This window comes from Sorex fumeus, unplaced genomic scaffold, assembly GCF_029834395.1.
Source record: "Sorex fumeus unplaced genomic scaffold, SorFum_2.1 ptg000033l, whole genome shotgun sequence".
Lineage (NCBI taxonomy): Eukaryota > Metazoa > Chordata > Mammalia > Eulipotyphla > Soricidae > Sorex > Sorex fumeus.
The window spans coordinates 267,188-281,233 of NW_026606090.1; the positions used below are offsets into that span (position 1 = coordinate 267,188).

A 14,046-nucleotide genomic window follows, 5' to 3' on the forward strand; every position below is an offset into this window, starting at 1 on the left:
CCGAGGCGGACGGCGGCATGGTCAAAAAAAAAAAAAAAAAAAGCGGCGCGGCCCCTTTAAGAGGCACAGCACCTTCTCCAAGATACCATCTTGCAGCAGGAGTTCACGTAAGCTCTCTACCTACCTTGCTAATGTTCCCTCCTCCCTCACTGGGTACGACCGGCCGGCGGGGCGAGCGGGCCTTCTGATTGGCGTGGCGCGCACAGCCCTAGGGTTCTGATTGGCTCGCGGCGGTGCCACTCGGCGCTGTCTCCCGCCCGCCGGCGCCGTCGCGCTCGGTTGAGTGAGGGCTCTGGGTTAGTTCCTGTTAGGCCCCCGGCCGGGGGGGAGTAGGTTGAAGTCTCCGAAGATGCCCGGTGGCTGGGGGCGCCGGGCGCTGTGAAGAGGGCGTGCGGACGCGGCGAGGGGGACCCCCGCGGCTGGCCTGGGGAAGCGCGGCGGCGTAGCCCGCCCGGCCTGCACCATGCTCATAGAGGATGTGGATGCCCTCAAGTCCTGGCTGGCCAAGTTACTGGAGCCGATGTGAGTGGGCGCCGGGCCGGGGCGGCGCGAACGTGGGCGTTGGGGGGCGTGGGGGGAGGGGAGGCGGCCGGGGAGGGGGGGGGCGGCCGCGTCCTCCCCGGAGTACTCGCCCCATTGTGGCGGCGGGGCCCGCCAGGGCTTTCAAAAAAAAAAAAAACTGGGGAAAAAAAAAACGCGAATTGTATGTGTGTGTGTGTGGGGGGGGGAGGCGGGGGGGCCGGGCCGGGACATGTGGGGGGGGGGGGGCGGAGAAGAGGGGGAAGCAAAAAAAAAAAAAAAGTAAAAGCCCGGGAGGGGGAGCTGGAGGGGCACGGAGGGGCTCTCGGGGGTCTCGGAGCGCGGCTCTGCTGCTCGTGTGCCCGGGAGCCCTGGGCCGGGGCGCCGGGGGAAGTTGGTGTTGCTGTTTGGGGTGGGGGGTTTGGGGACTTAAGGGGGAGTCGGGCGGACTAGGGGGGCTCGGACGGGTTCCAGGACGGAGCCGGAGCTGGTTGAGTGAGGGGCTGGCTGGGAAATAGGGAGACGGGCGGCGCGGGGAGGGGGGGCTTTTCGAACCCTTGCGGGCTCGGGGAGGGGGAATGGAGAGATTCATTATTTTTATTACTACTTATTATTATTATTACTATTACTATTTTAAAGTTTGGGCGCTGGGAGGGGCGCGGAAGGACGACCTTGGTCTCACATCCCTGCGAGTCTCACCTGGGAAATTGGGATCCACGCGGCATCTCGAGGTGTTTGGTTGCCGGGGTGGGGGGGGCGCGGGGGTGGGGTTTAAAAAAAAAAAGGAGGGGGGATAGTTAAAAAAGAGTTAAGTTTTGTTCAAGGCATGTTAAAAAGACAGAGAGGCTAAGGGAATTGGATGAGGGGTGGGAGGGTGGTTTAGGATGTATTTATTGGGCGGGGCTGGATGAGAGATGCTTCTAGAAGAATATTTGGGGGCTGGAGGTGGGGGCAGTGTTTGGTGGAGGGATGACCAACTTTTTATTGGCGCTCCAGTCACGGTTATAGAGTGGGGTTGTAGGGAGTAAGTTTATTGGGGAGCCCGGATGGCATCTGCGAAGCGGAGCTCCCTGGAGGCAACCCCGAAACCTGCAGGGAAGGTGGGGAGACTTTGGTATCTTGAACTCTTCTTTTTTTTTTTTTTTTTTGGCGAGGCAAAGGGTCATTTCCTGCCCCCCTGTCCCCATTGCTGCTGCTTCCACGGCCCTGGGGCGAGCTCGGGGCATTCGGGATGAAAGGGAAAGGGGTCGAGGAAGGGAGGGCGGGCTTTGATTGCACAATTTTCTGCTCGCTGCGGTGGAAAATTCGAGTGTTTCTTAGAAGTGGAAATGAGGGGTAATTTGGGAGGTGTTGGGGACCTGATGTGGAGTCGGGCCGCTGGGAGACAACCACTTCCCTGTTTATCTATTTCCTGGTCCTCCCGGGGAAGCCCTGCGCAGCCCTGCGCGGTGGCCTGGGTGTGCGCCGAGGCCACCGTAGACAGGTGGGTCAGCCACGTGTCCAGGAAGGTCCGAAGCCCTCGGATTGGCATTCGGAGGAGGAGGAGGAGCGTGTTAGTAAATCACGCGCAAGAATGATGCTCCGTCGAGGTCTTCTGAGGAGGTGGGCAGTGCTTCAAGTGGAAATGGCTGCTGGACACATTCGAAAGTTTTGTGGAGGAAGGGCCTCAAATGAAAAGTTTCGGAGAGCTGCTCGGGCGGGCGCTGACCTTGTGCGCAGCCCCCTCGGGTTCCGTCCCTGGCATCACCTGGGGTGCTCGGTCGAGGCCCGCCCGGAGTGGACTGAGTGACCCCCCCTGAGCACGGCCGGGGGTGTGGCCCCAAAACTAAACCAAAAGAGGAAAGCTTTGGGGGGTTAGGATGGAGGTAGATCTGAAATGGATCTAGTGAAGCTGGCCACATATGGGAAAAAGACTGGGAGAAGGAAAGAGGTCGGTGTTTCTGCACATGCTCCTCTGGCATCTCTGAGAACTTAGATTCGATCCCCAGGTTTCCCTCGCCATTGGTTTGTGCACATCCTTCTCTCCCCCTCCCCCCCCCCCCCCCCCCCCCGTGACTTTTCTGAACAGGCTCTGATTTTGTTTGTTGGTGGAGATACAGAAATATTAAATGTACATCTTCTGTCTTGAGTAAAAAGTGACAGTTTAATATTGTGGACAAAAAATACCCCCCCCCCAAAAAAAAACCACACCATTTTAATTGCTTTTTAAGTTTACTTACTTTTATTTACTTATTTTTTTAGTTGAGACTGTCTTACTTGCATTTTTTTCAGGGCAGGTGTGGGAGATACCTGAATACGACCCCCTCCACCCCAGCAGTGCTTAGGGCTTATTTTTTTTCTCTACTCAGGGGTCGCTCCTGGTGGGACTTTGGGCAACTCTGTATGGGGATCAAAACCAGTGTTGGTCCAGTGCAGGCCTTAACTTCATGCTATCCCTTAGGTCCCTTCATTGCAAAATAATTTTTGTTTTGTTATGTTTGGGGGCCACACCCTGTAGTGCTCAGGGCTTACTCTTGGGTCTGCGCCCAGGGATCACTCCTGGTACTCTTGGGGGGCTATATGGGGTGTTAGGGATCGAACCCTGGACAGACGCGTGCAAGACAAATGCCTTATCCAGTGTACTATCTCTCTGGCCGCCCCTCAGATAGTTTTTACTGAAAGAAATTTAGAGGTGTGTGAGAGGGGAGAAGGCGGGGGAGAAGAAGTGGGCAGAGATGAGAGTGAGAGAAGGAGCAAGAGCAGTAGCAAGCGTGGGTTTCTCCAGGAGGGAAAAGCCTCATCTTTTTTTTTTTTTTTAAGCTCCTTAAAATGCTTTACTCCAAGAGTGTGGTTTTCTTTCTTTCTTTTTTTTTAATGTCAAAATTAAGTTGGGTAATTTTGACTGTAGTGATAATTAGTTCTCAGATATTTTGTGGGGGGTTTTTTTTTTTTGTCATTGTTTCAGGCCACACCTGACAGTGCTTAGGGCTTATTCCTGGCTCTGCATTCAGGGGTCACTCCTGGCGGGCTCAGGTCACCATGTGATGTGGGTGCTGGGGATCGAACCTAGGTCAGTCACCGTGCAGCAAGGCAAGTGCCCTACTTATTGTACTATTGCACCAGCCCTAGATATTTTGTGATTTTTTTTTTTTTGGACTAAAGATTACCTACAAAAGGATTGAATTCAGTGCCACCTCCCATTCTTTTTTTCTGGTTTGCTTTGGGGCCACACCTGTGCTCAGTGGCTGCTGCTGGGGATTGAATTACGCAGAGCATGCCCTCCGACCCCTTCACCCCCTTTGCTTTGAATTACTCTGTCCATTTAAAGGACACATCATGCTTCAAAATCGGTGCTGGGAGAGCATCTTGGGGATGGGTGACTTGGTGACCATTTAGGAGTGACCTGTGGTGGTTCTGAGGGGACCACACTTGGTGTGAGGGATTCGAGTAAGACTGCCACAGCTGTTAGATCTACAGTTCCAGTGGGTTGTATGCGGTGTTGGGATCGAGCTGGGCTCAGCTACATGCAAGGCAAGCACCTCGACCCCTTTACTTTCCCGATTCTTAGTTGCTGTCCTTGTTGTTTTTAAATAGGGCCAGTGATGTGACTTAATGGTAGAGTCCCTGCCTTGAGTACTTGAGGCCCTGGGGTTAATCCCTTAAAGCCCAAGAGAGTGTAGATAAAGAAATATTTTTTATTTCATTTGGGGTTAAGGGAGATCAAAAAATAGGGCCTAGGTATATGTGTCAGAGATAGAACCACTTGTCTTGCTTGTTGACGCCCTTCAGTTCAAGGTCACAGAACCCTCCCTCAGCCCCCTAGCACACTCCCCAGTGTAAAGATACTTTCCTAGAACTACCAAAAATAATTATTTGGATTTCTGTGAGAGCTCATCGGACTGGTACGTGTACTCTGCATGCAGGAGGCCTAGTTTGATCCCAGGTGTCATAATGAACACAATCAGGAAGGACACCTCTCCTTCCAACACAGGAGTAGCCACAGCCCAGCAGTAACTACCGAGGGAAGCCCCCAGAAGCAAACTTTAAAAAAAAAATCTTGGGGCTAGAGAGATAGTACAGCAGTTAGGGCATTTGCCTTGCACAGGGCTGAACCTGGGTTCCATCCCCGGTATCCCGTATTGTCCCCTGCCCAGCCAGTGGGTCCCCTGAGCATGGCCTAGTGGGTCTAAAACTAAAAAATGAATTCGGGCCGACACTAGTCCAGCGGGTAGGATGCTTGCCTTGATTTGTCATGTTCAATCTGCACCGCCCCGTATTGACTCACAAAGGGTGATCCCTGAGCACTGCTGGGTGTGACACAAAGAGCAAAGAAAAAAAAAAGCCCAACTTATTTTTAGCTTCACTTAACCAGGTTTTGGATGGAATTGGTAATAAGAAATGATAAATGCAAAACTGTTATCACATGTATTTTTGTTAGTATGTTGTCTTAGGAAAAAATTTTTTTGTTTAGGCAACCTACAGTGTATTAAACGATATGCTAAAATGGATTGTGTTTGTAAATTTACTTTTTGCATATTCCAGATTCATGAAAATTTTCATGGCAGATTGGCATGTTGCTACAACATAGCATTTCAGAGCAGTTGTTAGGCTTTCATATAGTGAAGTTGCAATGGATTTGTTGAAATTATCATATTGTGTGCACATGATTTAGTATTGCAATTTTTTTTTAAATTTTTATGCCCTTCCGACTATGCTAAAGGCTTACTCTTGCCTCTGTGCTCAGGGATCACTCTTGGCCAGGCTCAGAGACCATATTTGATGCTGGGAATCAAACCTGGATCAAATGTGTGCAAGGCAGATGTCTTACTCTTTGTACAGTCTCTCTGGCCCCACTATTGCACTTTCTTATTTAACTTGACGAACTTTGCAATTTAATAGTACTTTGTTTTTTAACTGAAATTGACAGTTAATTAAATTGATCAAAGTTTGCAACTGGTGAGTCTTTAAGCATGCTCATCCATCCTGTCAGTGATGAAACAAAAATGGACTTTTTTCCCCCTCCCTTCAATTCCCCCCCTCCTCAGTATTCAGGCCTTACTCCTGACAGCACTCAGGGATCATTCATGGTGAGCAGGGGGCCTGGGATTGAAGTTGGGTTGGCCTCCTACAAGGCACGTGCCCTGCCCTCTATAGTATTTCGTCAACCTTTAATAGCTTATTTCTAAAACCGTCCAATGTTGTGAGAGTGTGTGTGTGTGTTTTCCTTCAAGTTAGAAATGTCATGCACATACAGTTTGAACTTTTCTCTTTCACTTTCACAGATGTAGAACACATCTCTTACTTTGATTAGAGAAAGTCTGGAAGAAATGACTCCGTTGATTAGGAAAAGAACAGCACCATTTTTTGTTGGCAGGGCGGTATAGGGGAGAGAAATCATTTTGGTCAAGACATTTCTATTTCAGGGCTGGAGCAATAGCACAGCGAGTACGGCATTTGCTTTGCACGTGGCCGACCGGGGTTCGATTTCCAGCATCCCATATGGTCACCCCAGCACCGCCAGGAGCAATTCCTGAGTACAGAGTCAGGAGTAACCCCTGTGTATCACCGGTGTGACCCAAAAAGAAAAAAGACATTCTATTTCTGGAGCTGGAGAGATAATATAGCGTGTAAGGTGCTTGCTTTGCATGTCCCAACCAGATTTCAATCCCCAGCACTCCATCAGGTCCCATGAGCCCCACCAGGTGTGATACGAGGAATAAGCCCTGAACACAGCTGGATATGGCCCCAACCCCCCCAATTATATTCAGATAAAAATTTTTCTAACAAATTCATTTTTTTATGAGGTGTTGTCGGGTTGGGGGCTATACTTGGTGTTGCTCAGGGTGCACTCCTCAGGGTGCACTCCTGGCTCTGCACTTGAGGGCTCACTTGTGATGATGCTCAGAGGAATATTTGTGGGAATTGAACCTGGGTTGGCCACATGCAAGGCAAGTGCCCTGCCAGTTGTACTCTATCTCTGGCCCAACATTTGTATTTCTTGGCTGGAGAAATAGTACAGAATTAAGGTGCTTGTCTTTCATCCCACCCATCCTGGTTCAAATCCTCAACAACACATACAGATTACAGAGTACTGTGGGTCAGTATTCTTGGGCACCACTGGATCTAGGTGCAACCCCCCCCCCTGCATCCCCCCCCAAAAAAAAAGTCTGTTTCTTTTCTGCTGTTTGAACAGATTGGACTCAGAGATCTTGTTGGGTTTGTCATCTTTTCCTCACTTTTAAAACTCATGTAGACCATGTAGGAATTATGTGTTTAGATCTGTTTGTTTAGATGTAGTCATCTATTATTTCAGCATAATTTTATATGTAATGATTTTGTTTTTTTAAAAAATGACATAAAAATATCACTTAGATGTGGTATTTAGAATAACTGGGTGCTAGAAATGCTGTGGTTCAAAGGGGGAGGGATCCCTGCATCACCCTTGGCCCCGAAGTATAGGGAGGAGGAAAGAAAGAGTGGCGTTAAGTGAATGGAGGAGAGAAGAGATAGGTGAGAAGCAGCAGGGGCAAGGGCCAAGGGCTTCAGGTACACCGGTGTGTTAAGGGGGAATAAAGCTAAATACCCACACCGCAGAGGCAGCAGTACCAGAACCATGGCACCCAAACGTTACCAACCAGACTCAACAAGGGGACTGTCAAGAAGGCAGGTGGGGGTGAGGGGTTAGTGGGAAAGTGGTGGGGGGAAGTTGGCCCTGGTGGTGGGCACTGGTGCCAGGGCATCGTATATCTAAAACCCAACTATGAATAACTTTGTAAATCACGTGCTTTAAATAAAATCGAATGGCACTGGGCTGGAGCCTAGTGCAGTGGATAAGGTGCTGGCCTTGCACAGAGCCGACCTGGATTCAGTACTCAGCATTTCCTGTGGGCCCCTAAGCACTGTCAGAGGGGATCCCTGAGCACAGCTGGATGTGGCCCGGAAGCAAAATCAGAAATAGATCACATCTCAGTTAAATAGGTGAACCTCATGAAAGCGAGTTTCTCTACATGAACCTAGAGGATAATCTCTGAAAATCTTTCTAGAAGTTTACAAAGAGTTCAGGAAACTTTTTTCAAAAATAAACAAGTGCTTCATGTTTCTTTTGGGGTGGGGGTGTCGACCCTGGCAGTTCTCAGAGGCCTCTCCCTGGAATGCTTAGTGGACCATAAGATGCTGAGGTAAGGTGTCCCGAAAGCAAAGGTCTTTTACAGCCCTTTGAACTGAGATCCCCCCAGAATATTTTTATGTCTGTATTATTTATAATTTAGAAGCTGTATAAGCATTAATTCACTGCTGCCTGTTTAGCTTATTGTAAAAATTTATATAGCGTTTAAAATGAATGGGTGGTGAGATTTAGAATACCTGTTTTTGTTGTGATGCAGGGATTAAACCCAGGGATTCACTAATTTCTGCAGTTGATCTATTTTATTGAATCATTATATAAATCAGGACGTTTAGTTACTAGTTTTTTTTGGGGGGTAGGAAAGGGCAAGCCACAGTCAGGTATGTTCAGGGGTTACTCCTGATTCTCCACTCAGGAATCGCTTCTGGCAGTGCTCAGGGGACCGTGTAAGGTGCCGGGATTAACCCCAGGTTGGCTGCATGCAGGGCAGGTCTGTACCCGCTGGCCTGTCCTCTGGCCCTGTCTTCTAGCTCTGAATCCGACTCCCAGTCTGATATTAGAAAAATTGCGTAACCTTGATTAAATAGAGCTAATTATATTAGCCTTTTACCTAATTCATATTATGTGCATTAATGATGTAGACTATAAAAAATGATTTGTATTTTCCCAGCCGGAGAGCTAGTGCGGAGGCTAAGGCACTTGTCTTCATGTGCTGTGGCCACATTCAGACTCTGCCACCGCGTGTGTTCCCCCAGCACTGCCAGGGGTGTCCCAGAACTCTGCTGCTGTCGCTGAGAACAGAAAGTGCATTTTCCCCTGTTAAATGTAAACAAAATTCAGTGGTTTTTGTATATTTTTAAAGATTTTTTTAGCACTATAGCACTGTCCTCCCGTTGTTCATCAATTTGCTCGAGTGGGCACCAGTAACGTCTCTGTTGTGAGACTCCTTACTGTTTTTGGCATATCGAATACATCACAGGGAGCTTGCCAGGCTTTGCCTTGTGGGCGGGGTACTCTCAGTACTTGCCAGGCTCTCTGAGAGGGGGCACAGGAATCAACCCGGATCAGGCGTGTGCAAGGCAAACGCCCTACTTTCTGTGCTATCACTCAGGCCCTAGGGCACTTGGCCTTGCACACAGCCATACTGGGTTCGATTCTTCCACCCCTCTTGGAGAGCCCGGCAAGCTCTTGAGAGTATCCAGCCCACACAGCAAAACCTGGCAGGCTCCACGTGACGTATTTGATATGCCAAAAACAGTAACAAGCCTCACAGTTTGTTTTGAGACGTTACTGGGCCCGCTCAAGAAAATCGATGAACAACGGGAGGACAGTGCTAAATTTTTTTTAATTAAAAAATTTATTTAGGGGCTGGAGCAATAGCACAGCGGGTAGGGTGTTTGCCTTGCAAGCGGCCGACTCGGGTTCGATTCCCAGCATCCCATATGGTCCCCCGAGCACTGCCAGGAGTGATTTCCTGAGTGCAAAGCCAGGAGTGACCCCTGAGCATCGCCGGATGTGACCCAAAAAGCAAAAAAAAAAAAAAATTATTTAATTGAATCACTGTGAGATAGACACTTACAAAAGTGTTCATGATTAAGATTCAGTCATAGAGTATTCTAGCACCCGTCCCTCCACCAGTGTCCATTTCCCAGCGCCAATGTCCCCCATTCTTCCCATCGCTCAGTGGTTTTTTAAATATGAAAATTGGTGCCGAATGTATAGAGTTGCATGTTCAAGGCCCTTGATGTTAGTCTCAGCACTACCTGGTGTTATCTAAAACCTGTTTTTACCTGCACTGTAGCACTGTTCTCCCGTTGTTCATCGATTTGCTCGAGCGGGCCCAGTCCATCGTGAGACTTGTTGTTACTGTGTTTGGCATATTGAATACGCCAGAGGTGGCTTGCCAGGCTTTGCTGTGCGGGCAAGATACTCTAGGTAGCTTGCTGGGCTCTCTGAGAGGGTTGGAGGAATCAAACCCAGCTTGGCTGGGCCGGCCGTGTGCAAGGCAAACGCTCTACCGCTGTGCTGTCGCTCCAGCCTGTTTTTACCTAAAGTTGCAAAAACATTGATTCTTTTTTTTTTTTTGCAAGGGTGGCGCATGTGGTTTTGGGGTGGCATCCTGTAGTATTTAGGGGCTATTCCTGGCAGTGTTTGGGTGACCATGTGTCAGGGCTGAAAATGGGCACACGTATGGCCTTACCCTCTGCTCTCTTTCTGGCTCCTCATTACTATTGAACAGCACCGCTGCTTCAAATAATCAGCCCGGGGCTAGAACACAGTAGACAGGAGAGGAATTGTTAGTGAAAGCCACAGCTTCAATAGGCAGTTTCTGAGAACTGAGTCTCTTTCCAGATCTCTTAATTGTTTATTTGTTGAGCTTTAGGCCGGTACCTTGTGATACTCTGGCTGTACCTGGACCTGTTTCTCGGGTTACTTCTCGCAGTGTTTGGGATGACACCCACTGCTGAGGAGTTAATCAGTCTGTCAGGTTTGAGACCCTTATTTTGTTTATTGTCCCATGTCTGTTGACTGCTTGAAGGAGCTGTGTGGTACTAGGGATTTTACCTTGGGCTCCTCTTGTGGAAAGAGGTGTTTCTGGCTTGCGCTGTCCGGGTCTCTTTTTCCTCTCTGTTTTTTGTTTGTTTTTATTCTGTTGGTTTTTGTTTTGTTTTTGTTTGCTTTTTGGGTCACACTTGGCGATGCTCAAGGGTTACTCCTGGCTCTGCATTCAGGAGTTACTCCTGTGGTGCTTGGGGGACAATATGGGATGCTGAGATTTGAACCCAGGTCGGCTGTTGTGCAAGGCAAACGCCCTACCCACTGTGCTATCACTTCAGCCCCTCCTCTCTATTTTGGGGCCGCAGTTGGCGATATTCAGGAGCTACTCCTGGGGGTGCTCAGGGGGACTACGAGGTGCCTTTTATCCTCTGTCCGCACTCAACCCTTTGAGCTCTTTTTCTGAACTTCTAAGGCTGTTTCTGGCGGGGGCACACCTAGCAGTGCTCAGGGGTCTCCTGGTTGTACTCAAGGTGAGCTGCACCCAAGTCGAGCCCTCTACCCTCATCTCTGTCTCCCCTCTTTTTCCCTTTTTTGCTCTGTGCACTGTTGGGGGTGGCCTTGCAGGGGCCCCGGTTAAGTGCTCTATTGTGACCTGCGTCCTTGGCCACTTGGTGGAACTCTTGAGAGGTGACATGCTGCTGTAAGTTGGTCAACTTTATCAAGTTAAATTCCACTCCCATCTCTGTCATTCAGATGGAAGGAAAAAATCTTCGCCAGTGGCTGTTTGACTTGATTGCTGATAAAATACTAGGGCAGACCTTCCCAACCCCTGTGGCCTATCATCCCCTTTTTAGGAAAAAATAAAAATCAGAACTGCTGGAAATTTCCCTACTTCCCGGAGGGTGGCCCGGGGGACACCTTGGAGTTCTCGGGGACCATTCCTACCTCTGCTCTGGAGGGTTACTGGTGGGTGGATGTGTGAGGCCGCGTGTGCAAGTGCTGGGAGTTGAGCCATTGTCTGGGCTGAAGCCACAGGCCACTGCCCTAACCTCTGTCCTCCCTCCAGGCCTGAAGTCTGTCTCTAAGTTTGGCCCCGCATCCAGGGCTACTCCTGGCCTGACTCTGTTGTTCCAGTGTACTGCCGCCACCCTCATAGGAAAGACTGTACTCGGGTTAAGTATTTGTGGGGGGTGGGGAGGTGTCCTTAAGACTGAGAAGTACTTCGAGAAGCGTTGCAGTGCCTGTAGAGGACTTGGATTTGATCTGTGGAAGGAAAGAAAAGATGGGGAAGTACTGTTGTTTTTTCTAAAGTCCCGTAGCTCCAAAAAAACTAGTGTGCTTCTGAACAGTTGCGGAACTGTTTCAGGAGACTGTTCATTCACTCTTTCAAAGAAACGGACTTATATTGACCAGAAAAACTGTTGGCATGCTTTTGTATACTAAGTTTCAAACATACTAGTTCTTACCTGATTTTGTCTGCCCCCTAAATATGTCTGACTTTGTTCTTCCTGCTTTGATTTGCTTTTATGTTTTGGTTTGGGGGCCATACTTTGCACTTCCCCAGCTTTGCACTCAGGAATCACTCCTTTCATGCTTTGGGGGGACTGTGGGGTGTTGGGGTTGAGGATCATCGCTCAGGCCCAGGAGTTGTTTTTCTAACCCTGTTGCTTACCAGTGTCTTCCCTTATCCTCTCACAGTGTTGTCACTTGGTTATTAATTTCTTTTATACCATTTGCTATTTTGTACTATAATTATTTTCATATCCCTTTCCTGGTTGGTGGCTAGAGGCAGAATCTGTCGGACTCTTAAGTCCATTCCCAGTCTGATGCTTGGCACTCAGTCACCTTACTCGGTTAAATTGTTCATTTATTGTTTTGGGGCCACACCTGCTGGTGTTCAGGGGCTGTTCCTGCCTCTGCTCGGGTCACCTCTGCAGTGCGTGGGGCACGTGTGGTGCTGGGAGTGAGCCAGGCCTGTGCTATCCCTCCTGTGCACTCTCATCCTCGACTTGAGTCCTTGAGCTTGTTTCCTGGAAGCACAATTACTGATGTGAGAGTATAAATACTGGGGCCAGAGCGATAGCACAGTGGGGAGGGCACTTGCCCTGTATGCAGCCAACTCAGGTTCATTCCCCGGCCTCCCAGATGGGGCCCGGAGCAGAGCCCAGGAGTGATCCTTGAGCGCAGAGCCAGAAGTAAGCCTTGAGAACCACCGGGCTTAGCCCTAAAACAAAAAAACAAAAGGAACATAAATGTTTTTCAGCTTGGTGTGTGTGGGGTGCCAGGGAATCAACCAGGGCCTTATACATGCAAGGGAACTGCCCTGCAGCTGAGCTGTAATCCCAGCTCCAAGATGATGAACACTTAAATTACTATTGTAATATGTATATTAGAATCAGGTTTCCTCCCTGTGGCCCCAATAACATTCATTCATTGTCTCACTCCTGACCTGACACAGAAATCGCTTTCAAGTGGAATTGAAATTGAACCTGTAGTCAAAAACTTTGATTTAAAAAAAATTTTTTTTTGCTGCACGTGGAAAGAATTAAGGGTCTCATCAAACAGACTGTAGTAGTGCCACTTGGCTGGGTGCCTGCTGCAGGTGCCCTTTGCTCTTTGACCCTGGCTTGGTCGGTGTCTAAAGGTGTCTAAACTCTGGAGCGGCTGTATCAGTGTCATTGCTGTTACATACCACAAACAAATGACACATTGAATGTCTTTACGGTTTCAGTGCACTATTTCTGTTAACTTCCCCTGCCAAAAATTTATTCTAGATCATTGAAACATGTTCTTAAACGTTTTTATGGAATTTGATTGACTTTTGGGGGGAGGAGTCACACCCATAGGTGCTCAGGGGTTGCTCCTGGCTCTGCACGCAGGAATTACTGCTGGCAGTGCTTGGGGGACCATAGGGCATGCCGGGATCGAACCCGGGACAGTGGTGTGCAAGGCAAACGCCCATCCTGCTGTGCTGTCGCTTTGGCCCTGTTTTTTGGTTTTCTTTTTGTGACCACCTTGGCCAGGCTTCACTGTGAACATAGTGCTGCTTGGGCCTGGGGGTGCTGGGGGTTACCTGGGCCATCCTGCTGGTGTTTTTTCTGTCCAGGACTCTTTCTAAAAATTTCTTTTTCACAGAGGCCCTTGGACCCCTGCCAAGCTCAGCCAACGCTTGTGCTTGGTCTTGGCATTCAGGTCTCTAACCAGCTGAAGTTGTGGGCAGGGGGCAGAGGGAAGATGGCACTTGGGCTCTACTGTTTACTTTTTGGGGCCACACCTAGCTGTGCCAGGACTTCCTCCTGGCTCTCTGTTCAGGGATCACTCCTGGTGGGGCTCAGGGAGCCATTTGTGTTGTTGGGGATCGAACTGGGTCAGCTGTCTGCAAGGCAAGCTCCCTACCCACTGTACTATCTCATTTAATTGAATTCATTTGTTTTGTTTCATTGCCACACAGTGGTGGTGCTCGGGCCTTACTCCTGGCCTGGCACTCAGGAATCACTCCTGGCAGTGCTCAGGGGACTGTCGTATAGGAAGCCAGGGATCAGATCCCGGTCGTCCACATGTAAGCAGACTCCTACCCTTCTGTATTATCTCTCTGGCCCCCCGTTTACTCATTTTAAACCAGTGGTCCGTGGACTGGTGCTGGTCTGCGGGTGTAAGGTTGAACACCATGGGCCTATCACCTTGGTTGTGATTGCTGTTCTTGGATCAGTATGCGGGACAGATATGGCTATACAGGTGTAAAAGGGTAGAAAAACACTACTCTAAACAAATATTTCGAATGTGTGTTCATTCCCTATTTTGATTTTTAGCTCATATTTGGAGGTACGCAGGGCCTACTCCTGGTTCTTTGCTCAGGGGTTATTCCTGGCAGTGCTCTGTGGACTATATGGGATGCTGGGGATCAGCAGGGCAAGTGCCGTAACTCC

The 14,046-nt window shown here is 49.2% G+C and overlaps 1 protein-coding gene across 2 annotated transcripts in view; it reads left to right on the top strand.

Moving 5' to 3' along the window:
• Window positions 1-267: 267 nt before the first annotated feature.
• Window positions 268-14,046, top strand: part of RBM27 (RNA binding motif protein 27) — a 59,458-nt gene continuing 45,679 nt past the window's right edge. For both annotated transcript variants that reach the window (XM_056116711.1, XM_056116712.1), the window contains exon 1: window positions 268-522. In XM_056116711.1, the coding sequence (XP_055972686.1) occupies window positions 464-522 (59 nt within the window). In that variant the 5' untranslated portion in view covers window positions 268-463. The remainder of the gene's footprint in view (window positions 523-14,046) is intronic.